At 39.7% G+C, this 22945-nt stretch overlaps 2 protein-coding genes across 2 annotated transcripts in view; one reads left to right on the top strand and one right to left on the bottom strand.

Moving 5' to 3' along the window:
- Window positions 1-22945, top strand: part of UBAC2 (UBA domain containing 2) — a gene marked incomplete at its 3' end in the record, with an annotated part of 163200 nt that overhangs the window by 16931 nt on the left and 123324 nt on the right. The window contains exons 2-4 of the mRNA XM_079721697.1: window positions 10025-10152; window positions 12301-12420; window positions 13288-13397. Of these exons, the coding sequence (XP_079577823.1) occupies window positions 10025-10152; window positions 12301-12420; window positions 13288-13397 (358 nt within the window). The remainder of the gene's footprint in view (window positions 1-10024; window positions 10153-12300; window positions 12421-13287; window positions 13398-22945) is intronic.
- GPR18 (G protein-coupled receptor 18) lies at window positions 17746-18762 on the bottom strand (the record flags this gene model as incomplete). The annotated part of the gene is made up of 1 exon (XM_079721962.1): window positions 17746-18762. The coding sequence occupies one exon, from the start codon at window positions 18760-18762 to the stop codon at window positions 17746-17748; it is 1017 nt and encodes a 338-aa protein (XP_079578088.1).

Here is a 22945-nt window from a genome sequence, read left to right as displayed (position 1 = left end):
ATGCTTCTGTAGCAGCCCACATGGCTAAGCTTTGCAAGACCTGTGGTTAGTATCTTTAGTACCGAAAAGATGCATATTCTTATTCAGGTAGAATTCACATAACATAAAATTCACCGTTGTAACCATGTAAAAGTGTACAATTATTGACTTAACAGCACATTCACATTGTTGTGCAGTCATCACCAACCACTCTCTACTTGCAGACCATTCTTATCAACCCCAAAAAGAAGCGCAGTTCCCGTTAAGCAGTCCCTCACCATTCCCTCCCCTTCCCTGCCAACCACTAATCTGCTTTCTGTCTCTGGATTTTTAAATTCTGGACATTTCATGTATATGGAGTCATAATATGTGGCTTTTGAGTCTGGCTTCTTTTGCTTAGTATAATGTTTTCAAGGTTCTTCCATATTGTAGCATGTGTTACTAGCCTGTGTCCTTTTATGACTAATAGTTCATTGTATGGATATACCACATTTTGTTTATTCATCTGTTGATAGACATTTGGGTTGTTTCCACTTTTTGGCTCTTAGGATAATGCTGCGATGAATATTCAGGTTTTTGTTTGAATATCTGTTTTCAGTCCTCTTGGGTATATAACTAGGGGTTGAATTGTTGGGTCATGTGGTAATTCTATGTTTAACTTTTTGAGCAACCAAAAAGATACAAGTGAAGTACTAAAAATAGTAAGAGTGAAAATCCCTTTGGACCATGGACCATGATATAAAGATATCAGATTTCCTTGTTATATATTACAAAAACTTTTTCTTTGGAGTCAGGCAGAACTGGTCCAGATCTCAGCCTAACTAGTTGTGACTTTGAACCAGTTATTTAACCTTTCTTAGCCTATTTTTCACCTAGAACGTTCGGATAACTAAGTATTGCCTCAGGTTTACTATAAGCATTCACTGAGATGGTATTACACAGAAAGTGCTTTTTTTAGCACAGTGCTTGGCAAAAAGTGATCCACATATACTGTAATAATTATTTTAGGATAATACGCAGTCACCGTAGCCTGATTGCTATTCTTTGCCACAGAGAGATGGCTTTGTACTGCCATCATACCAAAGAGGTGAATGACCCAAAAGGAAACACCTTAAACTTTGGTGTTTTATGTTGTCTTTACCATAGATGTTTTGCATTTTTATTTTTAGATTAATGCATTGTCTGTCATTCTCAAAATCTGTTACATCCCTATTTTCAAAAGTGGAAGGACCCATTGTAAAGAAGTCACATTTTTTAACCTTCCATTTGATCACTGCTTGGGTTCCTCATGTATGAACCACTTTCTGGCTCCACTCACAGGGGGGCCAGCAGATTGCTAGCAATTTGCCTTATCTCACAGTGTAAGGATTTAATGAAACTTTTAACTGAGTTAGTAACTAGTTAAACCAAAATTATTTTTTCTAATTCTTAAAATATTTTCATAAAAAGTTAAAACCTCCCGTGAACAGATCATTCAGAGATTGCCACTGTTAATATTTTGATAGGTGCTTTTAAAAAACCCATGTATTTATGAACTATTTTTTAAAAGCATTATTCAATATATAATAATGCTACTGGAAATATTGCACTTACTATTTAGGAACATCTTTCCAAAGCATGAAATACTTTTCTACAACCTAGTTCTTAAAATGGAGTATTATTCCATTTTATGGATAGAACATAATTTATCTATTTTCCTTTTGGACATTGATGTTTCTAGTTTTTTCACTATTATAAACAATGCTGTGATGAGCGTCTTTGTAGCAAAAATCTTTGTGTATATCTGTGATAATTACTTTGGGCTAAATTCCTAGATGTAGATTTCTTTTTGGATCAGAGGGTTTATATATATTTTTTAAACTTTTGATCAGTTTAACATTTAATAAGTACCCACCACTCTGTGTTGTACCCTCCCAGACTGCCGTCTTTTTATATCTCCATTCACAAGTGCATTTACTTTTGTGACATAGGGTACCACTTGGATTTCTTATTGCTGTTTGTGACTATGTATGTCTTTCATTTAAAAGCCACCATGCAGGTGACAGTCCCTTTGGACCACGGAGCTCTGTGGCCGCGCAGCATAAGGAGCAGTTTTATTTGTAGTCAGATTGTCAGGGTTTGTTCTTCCACTCCCTGGCCATTAGATCAGACACCTCTTCTTGAACAGCATTCCTGTGTCCTCGGCCTCACCTCTTATTCCATGTATTTCTGTACTCTTGTTTGGTGTAACCTGGTCTGATTTGGTAAAGCTTATTTCTCTGTTCTTCCCTTGGGGCTTCTTTTCTGTGGCCACTCTAGACATTTGCGGGATGATGGATAAAAATGCTTTCCTGTTTCTTCCCTGGGTGATGTTTCTGAGATACATTCACAAGGCTTCTTAGAAAATCCTGTGGGACTCAGCACTTGACAGAAACATCTGTAACTCATAGAGGTGGCCAGCTTCGTAATGAATCTTTGTATGGACTCCCTCTGTGTTTCATTCCCTGTGTCCTTCACTTCTGCTCCCTGGAACCACATTCCAAAATAAACTACCTGCCGGCTAGTCTTTGTCTTGCCTTTTATTTTAAGTGGAACCCAGGCTGAGTCATTTGTGATCACGGACAGGTAACTCACGCTTTGAGTCGCAGTTTTCTCATGATAAACTTGGAGAGGGTCACGTCTACCTCATGTAATCCTTTCCTTCACCAGATACTTACTAAAACACTACTCTATGCCAGATACTGTCCTGGGTATAGAAATATATAGTAGTGAGCAAGACAAGCAAGACCCTGCCTTCATTGAGCTTACATTCTGATGAGGGAGACAAAGAAGGAAACAAAGAAGAATTTCAAATAGTGAAAAGTGCTCTTCAATAAACAAAAAGTCACGAGGGAATGCTACTCTGAGATGCTGTCCGAAATGAGGACCGAGTGGTGAGGACAGGCTGGATGTGGGGAGAAATCTTGAGCAGAGGGAGTAGCAGATGCAAAGGCCCTGAGGGGTAGGAGCCTCAGGAGCAAGGTGGTACACATAAAGTGCTGTGAATGGGACTTTGCACTTGCCAAGGGCTCAATAAATGTTGGATAGTATTAGGAGTAAGGTTACATCAAAGGGATAACCTGGCATTAACTACACAGCAGTAGGTGACCAGTTTTGTCTCATGAACGGACAAAAATTGGCTTCATAGAATAAGCACATAATTGTACAGGATGTGAATAGAGTTGTGCAGTACATTTTTCTTTACCAATGTAGTGAGTTACATTGATATCTGCTTTGCATTCCTGGTATAAACTTCACTTGATTGTGATGTATTATCCTGTTTATGTATGGATTCAATTTGCTAATATTTTGTTGAGAATATTGCAACAAAATATTAGCAAATTGGTCTGAGATATTGGTCTCTTGTTTTCTTTTAACGTCTTTGTTTTTGGAATCAGTGTAATGTTGGCTTCATAAAATGAATTGGGAAGTGTTCTCTCCTTTCTACGTGGTGGAAGAGTTTATGTAGGGTTGGTATTCTTTTTCCTTTTAGTGTTTGGTACAATTCTTCAGTGAAGCCATCAGGCCTAGAGTTTTCTTTGTTGGAAGACTTTTAACTATGAATTCAGTTTCTTCATTTCTATAGGACTGTTCAAATTTCTTTTTGACTTTGATAAGTAGATTGCATCTTTCAAGGAATTTGCCTATTTCATCCAAGTTGTCAAATTTGTGGCTAAAATGTTGTTTCTGATATTCCCTTATTATCCTTTAAAAATTATCTTATTTATGATAAAAGTACATACATAAAATTTACCATTCTAACCATTTTTAAGTGTACAGTCCAGTGGTATTAAGTGCATTTCACAATGTTGTACAACCCCTTACTAGCCTATTAATGTCTATGGCATCTGTAGTGATGTCCCCTCCTTTATTCTTTTTTTTTTTTTTTTTTTCCTGGTACGCGGGCCAATCACTGTTATGGCCTCTCCCGTTGCGGAGCACAGGCTCCGGACGCGCAGGCTCACGGGCCCAGCCGCTTAGCGGCATGTGGGATCCTCCCGGACCGGGGCATGAACCCGTGTCCGCTGCATCGGCAGGCGGACTCTCAACCACCGCGCCACCAGGGAAGCCCCCCTCCTTTATTCTTGATACTGGTAGTTGTGTCTTTTCTTTCTTTCCTGATCAGTCCTGCTAGAGGTATATCAATTTTATTGATCTTCTCAAAGAGTTAGTTTTTAGTTTCATTGATTTTTCTGTATTATATTTTGGTTTTCAATTTCATTGATTTCTGCTCATAATTCTGTCTTTCCGTATGCTTGCTTAGGGTTTAGTTTGCTCGTCTTTTTCTAGTATTTTAAAGCTTGTACTCTTTATTGTCATTTGAGACCTTTTCTCTTCCTGTATAAGCATTTAATGCTATAAATTTCCTTCTAAGCATTGCCTTATTTGCAGCCCACAAATTCTGCTTGGTTGTACTACTTTTTATTCTATTTAACATATATTCTAATTTCCCTTGTGACTCCCTCTTTGACCCAGGTATTATTTAGAAGTATGTTGTTTAATTTTCAAGTACAGTTGACCCTTGAACAACGTGGGTGTTTGGAGTGCTGACCCCCATGTAGTCGAAAATCCGAGTATAACTCTATAGTTGGCCCTTCATATCCATGGTTCCACATCCGTGGATTCAACCAACCATGGATTGTGTAGTGCTGTGGTATGTACTTATTGAAAACAAAATCATATAAGTGGACCCTTGACGTTCAGACCTGTGTTGTTCAAGGGTCAGCTGTATTTGGAGGATTTTCCATCCATCTTTCTGTTGTTGATTTCTGGTTTAATTTTGTTGTAATCAGGGAACGTACTTTGTATGATTTTAATTTCTTTAAATTTATAGAGGTGTGTTTTATGGCCCAGAATATGGTCTGTCTTGGGGAATGTTCCTTATCCATTTGAAAAAAAATGTGTAATTTTTTGTTGTTGGGTGGAGTATACTATAAATGTCAATCAGGTCAAATTGACTGATATTGTTTTTCAAGTCTTCTATATTCTTACTGATTGATATGACAACGTATTACAGTGTGGGTGGATGGCTTAAACAACAGAAGTTTATCTTCTCACAGGTCAGGAGGCTGGAAGTACAAGATCCAAGCCTTGGCAAGTTTGGTTTTTCCTGAGGCCTTTCTCCTTGGCTTGTAGATGTCTTCTCCCTGTGTGTTCACATGGTCTTTCCTCTGTATGTGTGCATCCCTGGTGCCACTTCCTTCTCCAATAAGAACAGATTGGATTAGGGCCCCACCTTTGTGACCTCATTTAACCTTAAACTACCTCTTTAAAGACCCTATCTCCAAATATAGTTGAATTGGGGGTTAGGGCTTCAACATATGAATCTGGAGGAGGGCGGGGGACATTTCAGTCCATGACACTGATTTTCTGTCTACTTGTGTCATTGATTACTGAGAGAGGAGTGCTGAAGATTCCTACTATATTTGTGAATTTATCTGTTTCTGTAAGTTTTTGCTTCATGTGTTTTGAAGTCTTATCTCAGCTCTCATATTCTGTGATTCACTATTTGCCCACCTCCACAGTTGAAGAAGGGTATAATGAACACCTAGATTCTGCAATTAACATTTTACATATTTGCTTTATTAAATATCCATTCTCTGTTTCATCAATTTGTCTTATTTTTTGGTGGATCTCAAAGTAAGTTGTAGTCACTTTATCTCTAAACACTTAAGCATACATGTTGTTAACTAGAATTTAATAATCATTTAAAGTTCTTTTTTTGTTTGTTTTGCGGTAAACTTCATATGGCGAAATGTACAGACCTTGAGTTAATCGGTAAATGCTGCTGTCCATAGTAATACTGTATACTTGTCCTGTGATGTGGGACTTCTTGGACCATTGTATATTATCTGTTACTTTCCTCATAGGTTTTTGGGATCTGATTTTTGCTCATCTTAAGAGGACTTAATGGTAGTGTTATCTGAGTTAAGTAATCAGGTCTGTATTTTTAGGGGTTTAGTCCTAGGCAGAATTAAAGTGATTGTATAAATAGGATCCGTTATTAATTCAGTAAATATTTTATTTATTTTTAGTCTTTAATTGTGGTAAAATACACATAACATAAATTTTCCATCTTAACCATTTTTAAGTGTATGGTTCCATGGCATTAAGCCCATTCACATTGTTGTGCATTTGTTGCTAGAACTCTTCATCTTGCAAAACTGAAACTCTATACCCATTAAACAGCTCCCTATTCTTCTCTCCCCCCAGCCCCTCAAAACCACCTTTCTATTTCCTGTCTCTGAATTTGACTCCTTAGGTACCTCATAGAAATGGAATCATACAGTATTTATCGTTTTGTGTCTGGCTTATTCCCTTCAGCATAATGTCCAAAAAGTTTATCCATGATGTGGCATGTGAAGATTTCCTTCCTTTTAAAGACTGAATATAATTCATTATATTCTGCTGTATGGATATACCACATTTTGTTTATCCGCTTATCCATCAGTGGATGCTTGGGTTGCTTTCACCATTATTTATTGAGCATCTCTTATCTATCAGTCACCTTTCATTAGGTAAACACTTGTTGACTGCCTTTACGGACCTGATCCTGTTATAGGCATGAGGGATACTGCAGCAGTGAACATACGCAGACAAAATTGTTGCCTTCAAGAGGCTTATATTCTAGTGGGGACTGAGGATGGGGAGATGGACAATACACAGAGAAATGTATTTCTTGATTCCAAATTGCATTTTTTCACATTTTAGTGTTTCTAATATTGGGCTGTACTTTACAGTTGATGCCATCTTAGAGTTATTTGACAGTGTTTCTTTTTTAGTAACACCTAAAATAATGGTATATCTTACAGTCAGTTTGAATCATAGATTTGGTGAATCACTATTAATAAGTCAGTTGTTGATAAGTGCTGTGAAAAAATAAACCAGAACAAAGGGGATAGAGAATTACATGGGACATCCACAGATAAGGTGACATTTGAGCAGAGCACGTGTTCAGTGCAGGTGATATTTTTTTCATAGCAGGACTTCCTCCCTGCAGGACATAGTGTGTTGGTTCACATTCTGTTCTCACTCTGGACTGGTAACAGCTTGTGGACTAGTTACTTTGAGCAGCATTGGTATAAAGGGTAGAGCCCTAGGAGGTGGGGGGTGGAGATGGGGGTTAGGGAACAGTTTGCAAGGTGGGCCCAGATCTTGTAGGCATGGTATGGGAGAGGGTGACAATTTTCCATCATAGGAGCTGGCAACAGTTCTACTGGCTCGCAACAAAAACTTTGGATCATCTTTGATTTCTCCATTTGCCCATACCTTATACCCAGTCAGCCAGCAAATCCTGCCTGCTGTACCTTCCAAGCATACCGCAGTTCTGACCACTCTCACTACCCCCACCCAAACCCCCCTGGTCCAGGCCATCCTCATCTTCTGTCTGGATTATTATGATAGCCTCCTAACGGGTCTCCTTTCTTCTATGCTTGCCTTCCTGTAATCTCTTCTCAACTTAGCAACCAAAGCGATCCTTTGAAAACACGTCTGATCATGTTATTCCTTTCCTTAACGTCCCCAAGAGCATCCTGTCACTCTCCAAGGAAAGGTTACGTCCTTATGGCCTATAGGGTTCTACACTGTTTGCTGCTCGACTTCTTTGACCTTATATCCTGCCTCTCTGCTTTTCGCTCATTCTGCTGTTAGCTGCCTTGGCAGCCTTACTGTTTCTTGATCGTATTGAGTGTGTTCCTGTCTCACAACACCTGGACTTGCTCTTTTCCCTGCCAAGAATGCTGCTCCCCAGATATCTGCAAGGCCCACATCCTCAGGTGTCTGCTCAAATTTCACCTCGTCAGAGGGCCTTCTAATCACGCTATGAAAAAGAGCACCCTTCTTTCCCCACCAGCACTATGTTTTCCCCTAAACCAGGATAGGCTAGTTATGCTGCCGTAGCAAACGGCTCTAAAATGTCAGGGACCTGAAACGACAAGGTTTGTTTCCTACTGCTGGTGTCCCTCCATGGTGAGTCGCCTGGCAGGGCCTGTTCCGTATTGTCCTGAACTCTGGCGTCCGGCTCGTAGCATAGCCACCATCTTGAGCATTGGCCAAGGGAAAGGCCATTCACTGGCTCTCCAGTATTTGCCTGGAAGTGACATCTATTATGTTGACTTGGCCAAAGCAAGTCACATTGCCATATGCCACTTCAGTTAGGGGCAGGTGTGGGTGGGTAGCAGTCCTATCTTTTATCTGAAGAGAGAGCAGGAAGTCCATGGTGGGTAACACAGCCTCGCTCTTTACCCCACTTAATTTCTCTATAGCATTTGTTTGTATCTGACATGATATTTACCTTGCTTTGTGTATTTTCTTTTCTCTGCTGTCTAGACTGTAGGTCCCACAAGGGGAGGGACTTTGTCCATCATTTGCTGCTATACCCCAGGACCTCGGATAATGCATGGTGTGCAGGAGTAGGTGCTTATTAATTGGAGAGATATGAGTGAGAATACCAAAGCAAACCATTCATTTATTCATATGGTGACATGTAAGCCATTGGGAGTGTGCAGCAGGAAGGTCTGAGGAGAGGGCACACTTACTATAGAAGAGCGGGAGCATTGCTGGTCCGTGGAGAGTGTCAGTTTGAGATTTGAGACCGTGAACCTACAGTGGAATCTTGCAGGCAGCCAGGAAGAGGCAGGAATGAATAAATGATGGGACCCATTTCACAAGGATCGGTGAAGTCCAAGTTGAAGGAGGAAACCTTCAAGGCGCACCTCTGTCACCTCTGCTCCGTCTTCAGTCCTGTTGGAATAATAAGGGAGGAGCTTGCCTTTAACCAAGGAGGCCCAGTCTCCTGGGGTTGTGATTGTGGTGGTTGGAGCAGTTTTCCCTATATTCATTCGTTATTTACTTCTCATAACTGTCTTGAGGTAGCGTCTCTTATCTTCATTTTACAGGTGAGGAAAACAGGCTGAAATTGCTCGCGTTAGGACTTAGGTTGGTCAGGCTCACAACCACGGTGCTTTCCGGTACGTTTGGGGTACTAGGTGGTGGGGACTCCGTTTTCTGGGGGGCGGGGAGCTCCGTTAGCTCTTAGATTCCCTGGAGCCTTGATTGCATCTTGGTCGTGAAAATAGTATGCAGCCACTTTACCGATGGTTCCAGTTTAGCTGTTTGTAAGACCTTACCAGAGAGGAAATAGTTGGGCTATTTTTATATACGCAAACAAGTGCAATAACCACACTATACCAACCATAACTAGTAGCTTCACTCCCCATGGAAGTGCACCTCACACGATCTGAGAATGTCTCTGTCTGAAAGTGTCTGTGACGCTTTCCTGTGGTCTTGCCTGTTGATGATCTGGACGTTTCATTCCCTCAAGGAGCTGTGCTAGGTTTTATGGCCAACATAGAGAAGAGAAGGCAGGTGGCCTCCCTCGGGAATCTTTAATGTAGTCGGCAAGGCCAAACAGGTTCCAGACCCTGACTCCTCAACTAGTACCTGGAAACGGGGATGCAGGTTGGGGGAAGAGCCCCTCAGGCTAAAATGGGAGAGACTGATGTAAGGAAGTGGAAACTGAGCTGTTGTTTGAAGGCTGCGTGAGATTTAGACAAGGCTCCAGGGTGCCCGTGGTGGAAAATCTCAGCAGACCACTGCAGGCAGCAATGTTAGCACTTTTAACCGCCTCTTAAATTTCTTAAAGTGAATGTTTATGTACGTGAATCCCAGTCATGCTCAGGAGCTAACTGGTCAGTTTGATAGAAAACATACTCCTCTGTCTATTTCTCTATACTTTGGTTTTCTAAAAAGGTATTCCATGGAAGTAAACTTGGCTTGGTCTTGTATAAGAGCCAGATGACAGTGAAGCCCCCATCAGCCGATTTCACTTGTTTTCCAGTGCCCTTTGATCACTTACCTCTGCAGGAAGATGTTTTGAAAATATATGTTAATAAGAATTAAATTCCAGAGTGTGTGAACTTTGTCTTCATTCTAATTCAAAAGAAGTGAATTCTCTTGCTTTTCAATCATGTGCTTTTTAAAATCATAGGGACAGTCATTCTGAAAGCAGTTTTGTTTTTCCCTCCAGACAAAGCACCTGTGTCCAAGGGTCTTTTACTGGTCCCCAGTGCCCTGTCCCTCCTGCTGGGCCTCCTCCTGCCACACTGCCAGAGGTTCTTTGTGTACGACCTCCAGGCAGTCAAGGACGACTTCCAGGTGAGCTCCGCTCCACTGGCCTCTGGGAGGGGAGAAGGCAGGCCTTCTTCTTTGATTTGCCTTTCTTCCTGCCATTCTTAGTCTCTCAAAGCCTCTAAATTTGTAAGAAATAGTATTTATTATTAATATTCCACTAACAAGTAACTTCTCTAGTTGTATTTATTGATAATTTCAGCAAAGCAGATTATAATGAAGCAGTTGCAGTATTTCCTTTTACACATCTCTTTTCAGCTTCAGTTTTTACTCATGGAAATGCAATTTTTAATTTCAAGAGAATTAAACAATGTTAAATCTGTTTTTTGTATGATTAGTATGCATACTTAACATTTTCAAAAACTTGCCTCAGTTTGAATATGTTAGAGGAGCTAAGCTCTCTCTCAGCTCTAATAGATTGAGAGTCTGTGAATTACTTTTACAGTGGTGGTTAAACCAAGTAGGAAATTTCTCTTGGGTTTTTGCTGCTGGGAAGAGCAGAAGTCTGTGGCTTTTGAGATTTATGGGTTGATCACATGAAAAATGCTGGTGCTGGGTCTTGTCTGTGAGTTGGAGTGCAAAAGGGGTATTCCGTTACCATTTCCAACTTGGCAGGGATTTCCCCACACCAACACTAAGCAATTCTCAGACACCAACTTGGGTGTCCTACAGTTGAACTCAGTTCTGATGCCATCTTCCCAGAGAGCATCACATTCCACAGGGTTAGGGCTTAGTCCCACGGGACTGCCCACTGCACTCGCACTTCAGATACCAGTCACCAGCCCAGGTGGTTACCTGTACCTCTGACCGAATGGCTATAAATCAGAGTTCCCACGACCCCCTCCCTGGGCTCCATTAATTTGCTAGAACAGTTCACAGAACTCAGAGAAACGTTTTATGTACTGGATTACCAGTTTATTATTAAAGGATAAAGATGAACATCCAGATGGAAGAGATGCACAGGGCAAGGTAAGGGGAAAGGGTGCGGAGCTACCGTGCTCTCTCTGAGCCCCACTGTCCTCAGATCTTCACATGTTCATCACCCAGGAAGCTCTCAGAACCCTGTCCTTTTGGGTTTTTATGGAGATTCATTCCATAGGCAGGATTGATTAACACTGGCCATTGGCAGTGGATCCACCCTCCAGCCCCTCTCCCTCCCCGCAGGTCAGGATGTGGGACTGAAAGTTCTGACCTTCTAATCACAAGGTTGGTTCCCCTGGAAGCCAGCCCCCATTCTGAGGTGCTTCCAGAAGTCACCTCATTAACATGACAAAAGACACCGTTATAGCTTTCTTCACTTTGGAAATTCCAATGGGCAAAGACCAAAATATATTTCTTATTATAAATCACAATATCAGAGAGTGTTAGTGCAAATTATGGTTATAACCTGCCACCTTTTCTTTGCTAAATACTTGATTAGCCATTTTAAGCATGATAATCCATTATTGAGCACTGACATCTTTTCTTCATAGGGATGTAATTAATGCCATTGCTTAGGTGGGCTTTGCCAAGTTCCTGTGATTCAGTTATTTATCCATACTACTGCTTTCTGTTGGAATATAGTAGAGCTTCAGTATGATTTCAGTTGCTGTAATACAATGATTCTTAATCCTGTCTGCACAGTAGAATCACCTACATAAACTGTTTTTTTTTTTTGATGCCAAGACCTCGCCCTAGACCAACTGAGTCAGGGAGCCTAGTGGTGGGGCCCGGGCATTGGTGTACTTTTTTAGAAAGATCCCCAGGGGATTATATGGCCAGCCCTGAGAACCACTGCTGTAAGGGAATGTCAGGGCCCTGTGGCCCTGTGTTGGTACCTTTACTGTTTGGGGGGTTAATTTGGTTCACCTGGCTAAGTTGGCAGCAGTCCCCTTCTCCTGCACCACTTTGTGGGCATTTGTGCTCTAGAGGTGGGACCTGCCTGGATGGAGGACAATCACCCTCTGTCTAGGAGTGCAAATAGCCACACTCTCCTGCTAGAACCTCTTAAGGAGCCCTCAGTGTGCATTTCTAAGAGCTGCTACAGAGATATGGAGAGTTTCAGTTCTACCTTGGGGAATCTGAGCTTAGAGTATTAAAAATAAGCAGTATAAAGTAAACGTAATAAATTTGCTAAGGAAGAGACCTGAACAAATCTTACTCTTATTTGTTATTCTTTTTTAAATCCCCATCTAGATTTGGAGGTTGATTTGTGGAAGAATAATTTGCCTTGATTTGAAAGATACTTTCTGCAGTAGCCTGCTTATTTATAATTTTAGGATATTTGAAAGAAGATATGGAAGCAGAAAATTTGCAGTAAGTTTTTATGTATTTTCCCTTTGCTACTTAGGTTATAGAAAAAAATGTTTCTGTTTTCTTGTTTTTAAATAGTTTTATTTTGTTAAGCTTGGTGTTTCATTAACAATTATCTTTTTATTACGTGATCCTCTGCCTGATTTGGAACATGGACATTAACCAAAGAAAAAATTTAAATTTAAGCCATTAGCATAATAAAATAATAATGATGATAATAGATAATAATATCAGTGTGAGTGGGCAATAACTTTTTTTTTTTTTTTGGCTGCACTGAGTCTTTGTTGCTGCGCGCAGGCTTTCTCTAGTTGCGGCGAGTGGGAGCCACTCTTCATTGCGGTGCGCGGGCCTCTCATTGCTGTGGCCTCTCTTGCTGCGGAGCACAGGCTCCAGTCACGCGAGCTTCAGTACTTGTGGCTCATGGGCTCCAGAGCACAGGCTCAGCAGTTGTGGCTCACAGGCCCAGCTGCTCCGCACATGTGGGATCCTCCTGGACCAGGGCTCGAACCCGTGTCCCCTGCATTGGCAGGCGGATTCCCAGCTATTGCGCCACCAGGGAAGCCCAGCCATAACCCTTTTAATAAGGATTTTTATTTTGATAAAATTCTAATCACTTATTTTGCTTAATGGTTTGTGTATTAGTTGTAAAAATAAGTCATGCTATAAATATCTTTTTTTCAACATACTTAGGAATTACGGAAGTTAATACATTTGACCAATACGGTTTTACTCCCTCACTTTGAAAAGTCTATTCAAACAAAAACAAACTTTAAAAATATATATATATACCTGAGCTGGTTCTAATTAAATAAATGTTAGTTTATTTGTAGAAGACTCCTCTCTGTCATGTTCTTCCTGTTTTATTTTCAGTCCTTTCTGCTGGGCTCCTGGGTGTTGTCAGTGGCGGGTGACTTTATCCTCGCTGAAGCTGTGCGGTATTCCTCTGGTATCACTGCAGCCAGAAACTTGCCTTCTGGATTGTAAGTAGCTCTCAAATATTAGCTTAATTCATAACTACTTAAATCTGACTTAGAGCGTGATTATACATGAAAGTCAGTAAGAGGATATTTTAAACTTTTAGATATAGTAAAATTGATTTTATATGTAAAAATTCCAGTGTATACTTAACATTTTCATTATGTTCTTGAAACGGAATCTGTTTTACACTCACTCTTTTTTTTAGCTTTCAAATCTCATATTTTAGAGAATTTTTAATGAATTTTCTGTTCTGGTCCTGAAGATAGAATTGTGTTTTCATAGTGAAATTTTGTCTTTGTAGCTTTGTTAACTAATTAAACATAAAAACACAAAATTTAATTAATTAGGGAACAAAATTTATTTGTCTGAAGTTAAGCTTCTGAAGAATGATGCTTTTCTTAAATGATATTGTTTATATATTTCCACCAAAGGTAAAAGAAAATCACTACATAGGTTATAACTTTGTAGCCAATCTGCAGTGGGCAACCTAACTCAAAGAGGGTCTGTGCTTTCATACTGTGTTGGTCTTCTTTAAAAACAAAATGAGAAAACATGCATTCGTTTATGAAATCATTGGCATTTAGGAGCAGAGTTGTTGGCACATATAAGTGCCTTTAAAGCATCCCTGAATTAAGTTTCTGAGACTGTTTGTAAGAGACGAGATACTATAAAATAAAGGTAACATATATTTAAAATGTGTGTGTACTAACTTCTGCCTTATTTTAATTTTCAGTATATATTTTTGAGAACTATTAGGCTATTGCAGGTACCTTGATTTAGATTCACTTTGGATCTCTATTTTTAAAATACGGTTAGTGACCTTATAGCTCTCACACTTGCATTGTTAATATTGATGGTAATAGCTACCCTTCATGGGATTTACTGAATTATTGGCATGAGTACTGATATTTAGTTGTCTTAATAATGTATGATCCTGAATAATATTTTAACGGAGACCCATAAAGTTCTGTGTCATAATTATGCAGTTTTTGAGTTTTACGGGTTGTAATTGCAGTTAGACTAAGAAGTTTAAGTTGACTATTCTGCTGTTGTGGTAAATAGTGTAGTCATTAGGAATGATTCCATGTTGATTCAGAAAAGAAGTAGCATTACTAAATCATTAGTTTTCCCCTAACGTTTCTCACTGAGGCCAATTCTTTTTGGTTCTTTATAAGGCCTACTGAGGTGTAGAAGGGTTATGTGTATTGTGTATGTTTGTGTTAGAATAAAGTTAGTGGGTGGGTAGTAACATAGCTTTTAATTCTTATGTACATCGTCCCCTTGTGTGATGACTTTTTTTTTTCTATTGCACATAGAGTTCAATGACACTTACTTCTTTGAATGCATGACACTTATTTCTTTATGGAATCGTGACTGGTACCTATAAGGAAGATTGATTCAATTTTGAAGTTGGTGGCAATGTTTTTACTAATTCTTAAGGCCAGAAGGCTTTTACCTATTTAAATCTTAGCTAGTAGCAAGAATTGCAAATTTGAGTAAATTCAAAAGTTATAGGATCCCCTTTGAAAGACAGTGTGAATGTTAATTCAGACATCACCTGAATGAGAATATATTTCTCTTTCCTTTTAAATCATGAAACATTATAGTATGGCTTTTTTGAATCTTGACGCGTTCTCAAACACAGACTTCTTGGAACCTAAATCTTTACTTCAATAAACTTTGCATTTTGTAAATATATCTTTTATTTGATGGTAAGCAAGCTTCAAAAACTCAGGAGAGGAAACCCTTTTTAGTCAATGTGTTTTATAATTTGCAGTGTTTTCCACATAATGTCTTGTTACCTTTTTCTTTCTCATCAATGCCAAGTTGACCTGCACTTCCTGCAATTCTTCACTTCCTATTTAATTCTCACTCTCTCTTTTTTAACCTCACCACTATTAAAACTTCTCTTAGGGCTTCCCTGGTGGCGCAGTGGTTGAGAGTCCGCCTGCTGATGCAGGGGACACGGGTTCATGCCCCAGTCTGGGAAGATCCCACATGCCGCGGAGCGGCTTGGCCCGTGAGCCATGGCCGCCGATCCTGCGCATCCAGAGCCTGTGCTCCGCAACGGGAGAGGCCACAACAGTGAGAGGCCCGCGTACCGCAAAAAAAAAAAAAAAAAACAAAACTTCTCTTATAAAGGTCACCAGTAACCAACTAATTTCTAAAGCCAGTGGCTTGTTTTCACTTGTCTTATCTGACCTTTCAGTGGCACATTAAATGCTTTTGACGTCCCATTATTTTTTGAAATAAGCTGCTCGCCTGAATCCTAGCACACTGCTCTCTCCTGGTCCTCTTTGACCTTCTTTACTCTGTGCAGCTCCTTTCTCAAGCTTACTCCAGGTGCACTCTCTGTGCCGTCGCGTCCACCCCGATGACTTCAACTACAGTTAGCATCTGTTGTTTGTTTCCCAGCTCTCTATTTCCAGTCCATATTGCTTTCTTGATCTTTCTTCAGTCCTATTTCCTAGTGACTTCGAAGACTCCAGGAAAATTCGTCATGTTCAGAAGCTCTTACCTCCCCTGATCACCTCTCTTTCTGCACTCTTATCTCCTCCTCCTTCTGTGCTCCTTATTTTAACTAATGGCATTTTCATCTACTCAGTCATCCAAGCTGGAAACCTTTCCCTCTTCTCATCAGTGGGGTAGGGCACTGACTCTTACTCAGTCGAAGTCCTATGGAAGTCAGCTCTTCATCGCATCTCCTTGACTCCTTCTGTCATTATCCCAGTCTTAACCAGTCTTTTCTTGCCTAGATTTTTGCAGTAATTCTCCAACTAGTCTTCCTATCAATTCCAAAGTATTTCATGCCATGTTTTCAGAAGTTATCTTTCTAAAATACAAGTTTGACCATGCTAATCTTCCTTTTAAAAACCTCTAAATCCTTATTTTCTTCAGAATAAAAATCAAGCTTCTTCAAGGCGGCATCAGGGCCGTCTAGAATAGTATGGATGGCTTAGGCTTTGCCATCACATAGACCAATTTACCTGAGATTCCAGCTCTGCCGTGTATTATTTGTGTGTCATCTTAAGCAAGTTACTTCTCGCAACTTCCCTCATCTGTAAATTGGGGCTCATGCTCTGTAATTCACAGGGCAGTGGAGGGAACTAAGTAAGGCCACTTATGCAGACATCCTAGCAGTAGCAGCCACCCCACCCCATATATTGTTGTTTTTTTCTTTCCCTTCAAAGCCCTCATAATCTGACCCCAATCCAGTGTTTCAAGCCACTCCCCTGTCAGTCATTCAGCTTTCTTAACATGCTGTGTATTTGTATTCTCGTACCTGCTGGTTTTCTTTCTGCACCCTGTTGCCCTTTGGCAGGATTAATTGTCCTTTTTTTTAAAAAATAAATTTATTTATTTTATTTATTTATTTTTGGCTGCAACGGGTCTTCGTTGTGGTGCGCGGGCTTCTCATTGCAGTGGCTTCTCTTGTTGCGGAGCACGGGCTCTAGGCCCATGGGCTTCAGTAGTTGTGGCTCGTGGGCTCAGTAGTTGTGGCTCGTGGGTTCTAGAGCGCAGGCTCAGTAGTTGTGGCGCACGGGCTTAGTTGCTCCGCAGCATGTGGGATCTTCGTGGACCAGGGCTCGAACCCGTATCCCCTGCATTGGCAGGCAGATTCTTAACCACTGCGCCACCAGGGAGGTCCCCCCCACTAGTCTCAAGGAGAGTCTGGTGCATACTCGGCTCTCAGTAAGTGTTTATTGAATGACTATTGTCTGTTTCCAAAGGAAAATGAACTTAGAGTAGGTGGGGGCTGATGGCAATGGCCTTTACAGCACCCTCAGGTGCTTTTGCTTCTGCAGATTTTGCTCTGCAGCAGTAACAGTGATGAGTTGAACGTAGTTGTTTGTGTAGGAATCATGGAAGTTTGGTGTTTAGAATACAAAGAACTGGATTTAGACCACCAATTCGGAGTATAAGTTAGACCAAAGGGAGCTGCGTCTAGTTGGAAAATAATTCAATCAAATTATTTCAAACAATAGCTCCATTATTTTGCCTGCTGACCTGATTGACATCATGACTCACCTGCACATAGAATTAAATCCAAAAAGTCAACTATGTATTTAGATAAGGCTTGAATATGAAACACGAATTGGATGCTTTTCTCCCAGTAATTCATGAAAATGTTTTATACAGGTTTTAAAAATAAAGGTAATGAATTTATTGAAGTACTTTAGTGTATTTAATTATGCTGCCACAATAATAAGATCTCACAAAGGAGGAAGGGTTCTTAAAGTTTATTATTTTTTTTCAGGAGAGAAGGGACTTGATGATATCATACAGAATATCCACTGACCCTAAGTTAGTAAAGTGAATTTAAAGAGATCGAAGACAAACAATGACCGTTCATAACATTTCACTGTTTATGTTGCTTAGGGACCGTAAGCTACCTGAGCGGAAGCTCTTTCTGCGCACACTCCGAAGATAATTGCGGTATAGCATGACACTGATGACTCGAGCCTGAAATTGTTTTGAAACAATGTAGTAGAGAATCACATCCAGACAGGTGCTGAGGTTCATGAGGAAGGTGGTGAAGGCTCCCCAGGGGTTGTAGCTGTTCTCGTCCCCTCCCAGCATCAGGAAAGCAAAGCAGATGTGGAAAGGCATGAAGCAGACAAGCACCTGGACCATGAGCGTGATAATGATCCGTATAGACTTCTCCTTGACTTTTGGCTTCAGCTTAGATGTCTTACCGTGAAGGAGACTATGAATAATGACCAAGTAGCACCCAATCATGATGAACAGAGGAATCAAGAAAAAGAAAATCAGTCGAGTGAAGTTCAGCACGTTAATGGCTTTTAAGTGGATGATGTCAGAAACCTTGAGGCAGGTGGCAGTGGTGGAGGCTTTATCTGGGTCTTCATAGAGCAGTAGGAGTGGGATGGTGGTTGTCAGGGTCATTATCCAGACTCCCACACACGCTAGCATGGCCTTGCATGTGTTTTTAAGTTCCTTGGTGTATTTCGGCTGTACAATGGCCATGTATCTGTCGGCGCTAATGAGAGCAAAAAGCCATAGAGCAATACTTGGATAAAACACTGTGAGAGCCCCAAGAATCTGGCAGAAGTACTCTCCAAACGGCCATTCACCTTTTGCATAATAAAACATTTGAAAGGGTAAGCTCATGATAAATATCAAGTCCAGTAGTGCCACATTCATCATATAGATGGTTACAGTGGTTCTCTTCTTGGTGGTACAACTGAAAACCCATAAGGCAGTGACATTAACAAACAAGCCAGTTATGAAGATACAGCTGTAGAAGACAAGGGCTGCTATTTTGTATTCGTCTGGATATGGCTCGATAGAAGGGCCAGGTTGAGCTTGATTGTGAGGGGTGGTCATCGTATAGCTTGTTGTGGGCATGACACTTAGAAACTGTAAAATAGTTAAGAATAGGAGGAATAAAACTCTTTGTTGAAAAAATAAATGCTTAACATTCTCACACTCGACTTGGCATATCAGTGGATTTTAATTTTGACAGTATTTTATGTCATAGAGTCAGTATATGTGTCTTAGTATTTATTAAGAAATACACTCCCTAGGTATTATTACTAATATGTACTAACATATTAGTGTATTAAGATGGTCTGGTGTGTCATGATGCACTGGCAAATGTATTCATTTTCTCTCTGTAGTGTGAAATTGGGTAGCAGTTGTGCCTATGGTAGGTATCCTTTGTTTGGGACTAATTGGGGAAAGGCCATTCTGAATTTTGAATCTTAGAAAGTATTGATAGCTTGCCACTTTTTATCATCTTCATTCTGTTTAAATATTTGGTAACCCAGATTAGTAATGTCCAAATAATGAATTTTTACTCATTAAATATAATTTTAATATATAAATTATGTATTGGAAAACTAATAAAGAAACCATATAACTGGTTGCTTACTGAATATTCACAGTAATTCTCATTTGAGAGCAGGAACTTTTCCTTTTTACTGCTGAATCCCCACTGCCTGGTGAGGACATAGTAGATACTCAGTAAGTAATATTTGCTGAATTGACGGATAAGTGAAGGAAGGAAACTTTGGCGGGGTTACCCATAGCAAGCACTCTCTAGTTTGTCAATGAAGGCTTGCTTCATTGGCCATCAAACCGTTTTTTTTTTTTTTTTTTTTTAAGTGGCAAACACTTCTTCATAGTATTATGTTCTCTCTAGATTATCATAGGTCTAGAAACAGCAGTGTCTTGTGCCATGGTATACAGATCAAGAACTTTACTCTCTCTGTTTTTTTTTTTTTTGGCCACACCTTGCGGCATGAGGGATCTTAGTTCCCCGAGCAGGGATCGAACCCGTACCCCCTGCACTGGGAGCGCAGTCTTAACCCCTGGACTGCCAGGGAAGTCCCACAAGAACTTGACTCTTAAAACAATAGATGGGCTAGTTTTTAATGCACAGTTGGGAGTGCCTAATGCTGAGTCTTCCAGATGGTGTTTACCAGTGCCCCAGAAGCGGATTACACTCCTTGAGAATAAGATATTGCTCGTGTGGTAACTTTCACGCCCTCACTCTACCGAGATCCAGAGGCGTAAGTATTATTTGTCAAATTTAATTTTAAAAAAGGAATCTCAAAGACAAATAGTTATTAGTAAGAAGTCACTCAGTAACTTTATGTGTTTGCAGAAACTAATTTCCACCCCCCCAAATGCCCATTTCTACTGGAAAGGAGTTTAGCTGTGACCCCCTCAGTGTGAAACTTCTATCACCCACGATATAACATCAACAACAGTGATTTTAAAAATAGACTCGCTACAAAGAGATGGAACCTTGTGGCATCCCCCTTGAAATATGGAGGTGTAAGAAAAGTTTCCCTCAAAAATGTCACTTTGCAGAATGGTCTGTCTCTCATTCACCCCTGAGTCTCTCTTTAGTGAAAACTGGGGGAGGTTAGCCATCTGGTAGTGGCATCATGGGCTGTAATTTAAAATTAATTTGAGCAGTTGCTGAGGACAAACACAAGCTATGAATTTGTTTTCTTCTCCCCCCTTTCTTCCCTTCCTACCTTCCTGACTGTAGCGAGTTTGCCAAATATTTAGGTTAAATATGATTTTGGAGTAGAATTCTATATATTTAAAAGCCTGTATTTATTAAAATTTCCAAATATTGTATTGACTAGAATATTAATTTCTATAAAATGAGAAAAATACTACATAGAAAAATTAAATCTCTAGTATTACCATACAAAGGAAAATAATTTTAGAGACTTGACTCATTTTTAACTTTCCATGAATTTTTAAATAGTAAAAATTGTAATGTAAATGACATTTTGTATCCTTTTTTCTTTTGTATCAGAACTCCCTCCACCCATCCTTATTCCCGAATTTTGTCACAGAAATTCCTTACTTACAAACCATTTTTGAGTAAATCTTTTTCCCCTCATTGAATTCAAGCTGACTTTATGTCACCAACAGTTGTGTTCATTTGCTTAAGGTTAACTAAAATATGTGTGATGTATGTGTTTTAAAGGCATTACCATATAGGTTGTACTCTGTACACACAGATAAATTTTTGGATAAATATTGAAAAGTGATTGGCTTTTAAGTGAGCATTTTAAAAACTTTGGATTCCATGATTAGCTATAGTCTTTTCTTAAAAGCCTTTAAGTACATTCTGTGAAACAATGTAATTGAAACCAGGTGACAAAGACTCCTAAAGATATTTCTGACTTATTGTATCAACATTTTCTTTAAGTTGAAAAAATTTACATTTACTATTAATGTAAAACAGTATTGAAAATAAATGAAACATGTTAATAATGTAGGAAGATGACAGTATATCCCATTTGAGGGTCCTTCACCAACATAGTTTCAGTAATATATTATTAAAATAAAACAAAGATTTTGAGATTTAGTAAATAAGTACAGCATTATTTCTGATAATCTGTGATGAAGTTAATTAAATGCTACTTACCTCCTGTCCATCAAAAGGCTGTGTTTGAGAGGAACATTTCTCGGTATACCCAGTTCTGTAAAAGATTTCTTTGAGTTGCTTGTGTTAAAACAGCTCTTTCTAGAAATGGTGTATTTAAGAAATGCTGTATTTCTTTTGTTTTAGGTTCTTCCGTTGCTTTAAGAAGTTGTTTCAAATATAATACTCGGTATAGGAGTTGGTACTTGTTCAGCTGTAATTGCTGCTTTGTCTCTTTCAGGAAGTACTCTCTGAAATAAGGCTTTTTCAACTTATGACTTTGCCCTGGATGTGGTTTTTCTCTTTCACAAATGATTTGTTTATGAAGTCATTCTTAGCATAAGCTCCCCATGAAATGATGGCATATATTTAAGAGAATCATACAGAAAGGAGAAAATGTCTTCAGTTTGTTTACTTAGTGCTTAAAGTCTGCATCATCTGTTGAAAGAGAATGAGATTTGATGCTGACTGAATAGAATTCATAGTATAACTTAGTTTCTAAGCTGTGTGACTTTGTTTAGTTACTTAAGCACTCTGAGCCTTTGTTCCTGCTTAGTTTCTATAGTGCTAAAATAGAGATAATACCCATCTGGTAGGATTGTGAGGACTCTAAACCAGAGAAGCCCAAGGGCTAACCTGGCACCTAGTAGGTAACTTCCAAACAGCGTTAACCCTTTACTACAAAGTTCCTAAAATCATTGAATATCTGCTTTTTACTGCTAAACCATTTCTTTTGTGTGTGTGTGTGTGTGTGTATGTGTGTGTGTGTGTGTGTGGTGTGTGGGCCTCTCACTGTTGTGGCCTCTCCCGTTGTGGAGCACGGGCTCTGGATGCGCAGGCCCAGCGGCCATGGCTCACGGGCCCAGCCGCTCCACGGCATGTAGGATCTTCCTGGACCGGGGCACGAACCCGTGTCCCCTGCATTGGCAGGCGGACTCTCAACCACTGCGCCACCAGGGAAGCCCTAAACCATTTCTAAATGGTAGAAATTTTGGGACCCTCAATTATTTGCTTCTGCTTTTCATATACCTTTACCTACTTTGGTTTGCTTTATTTATTAAGTCCCCAGTGCTTCATATCCCTTTTCTATCACATGGACATCTAGAAATAATTCCTTTTGCAAAAACATCCCTACAACTTGTTAAGAACTTTGGAAGTCTTTAGTGGAATAATTTACATATTAGGAGTATTTTAACCTAAGAAGGGAAGTGAGACCAACGAAAAGGGAAGTGAGCAGCCCCAATCGTTGCCTGCCCGCCTAGTTACATTACAGTTTTTACTTTCTCTTTTCTTTTAAAAAAATCATAATTTCATTTGCTTGTACTAAAATTTTAATTATCTTTATACTTGGTTATGCGTGATTTATCAGCCTTTAAAAGGTACATGAACTTAACTGGTTTTTTAATTTAAGACAGTTTGAGGGCACATGCTCCTTTTTTTTTTCTTCCTCAGACAAAACCGTAGTAAATCTGTGACTTATAAATTGTTGAAATCCTTTCCTTTGGTGATTAAAGTACTTTTGATTATGTTAATGCCAGAGTAATGGGTTTTAGAAGCACAAGCAACAGCCACAGCAACTATTTCTTGTGTAAATGAGGATTTGAGGCCCAGAGAGGTCCAGTGACTTGCTGCAGAACT

Source organism: Hyperoodon ampullatus (genome assembly GCF_949752795.1).
Source record: "Hyperoodon ampullatus genome assembly, chromosome: 16".
Lineage (NCBI taxonomy): Eukaryota > Metazoa > Chordata > Mammalia > Artiodactyla > Ziphiidae > Hyperoodon > Hyperoodon ampullatus.
This window is presented reverse-complemented; position numbering and strand designations above follow the sequence as displayed.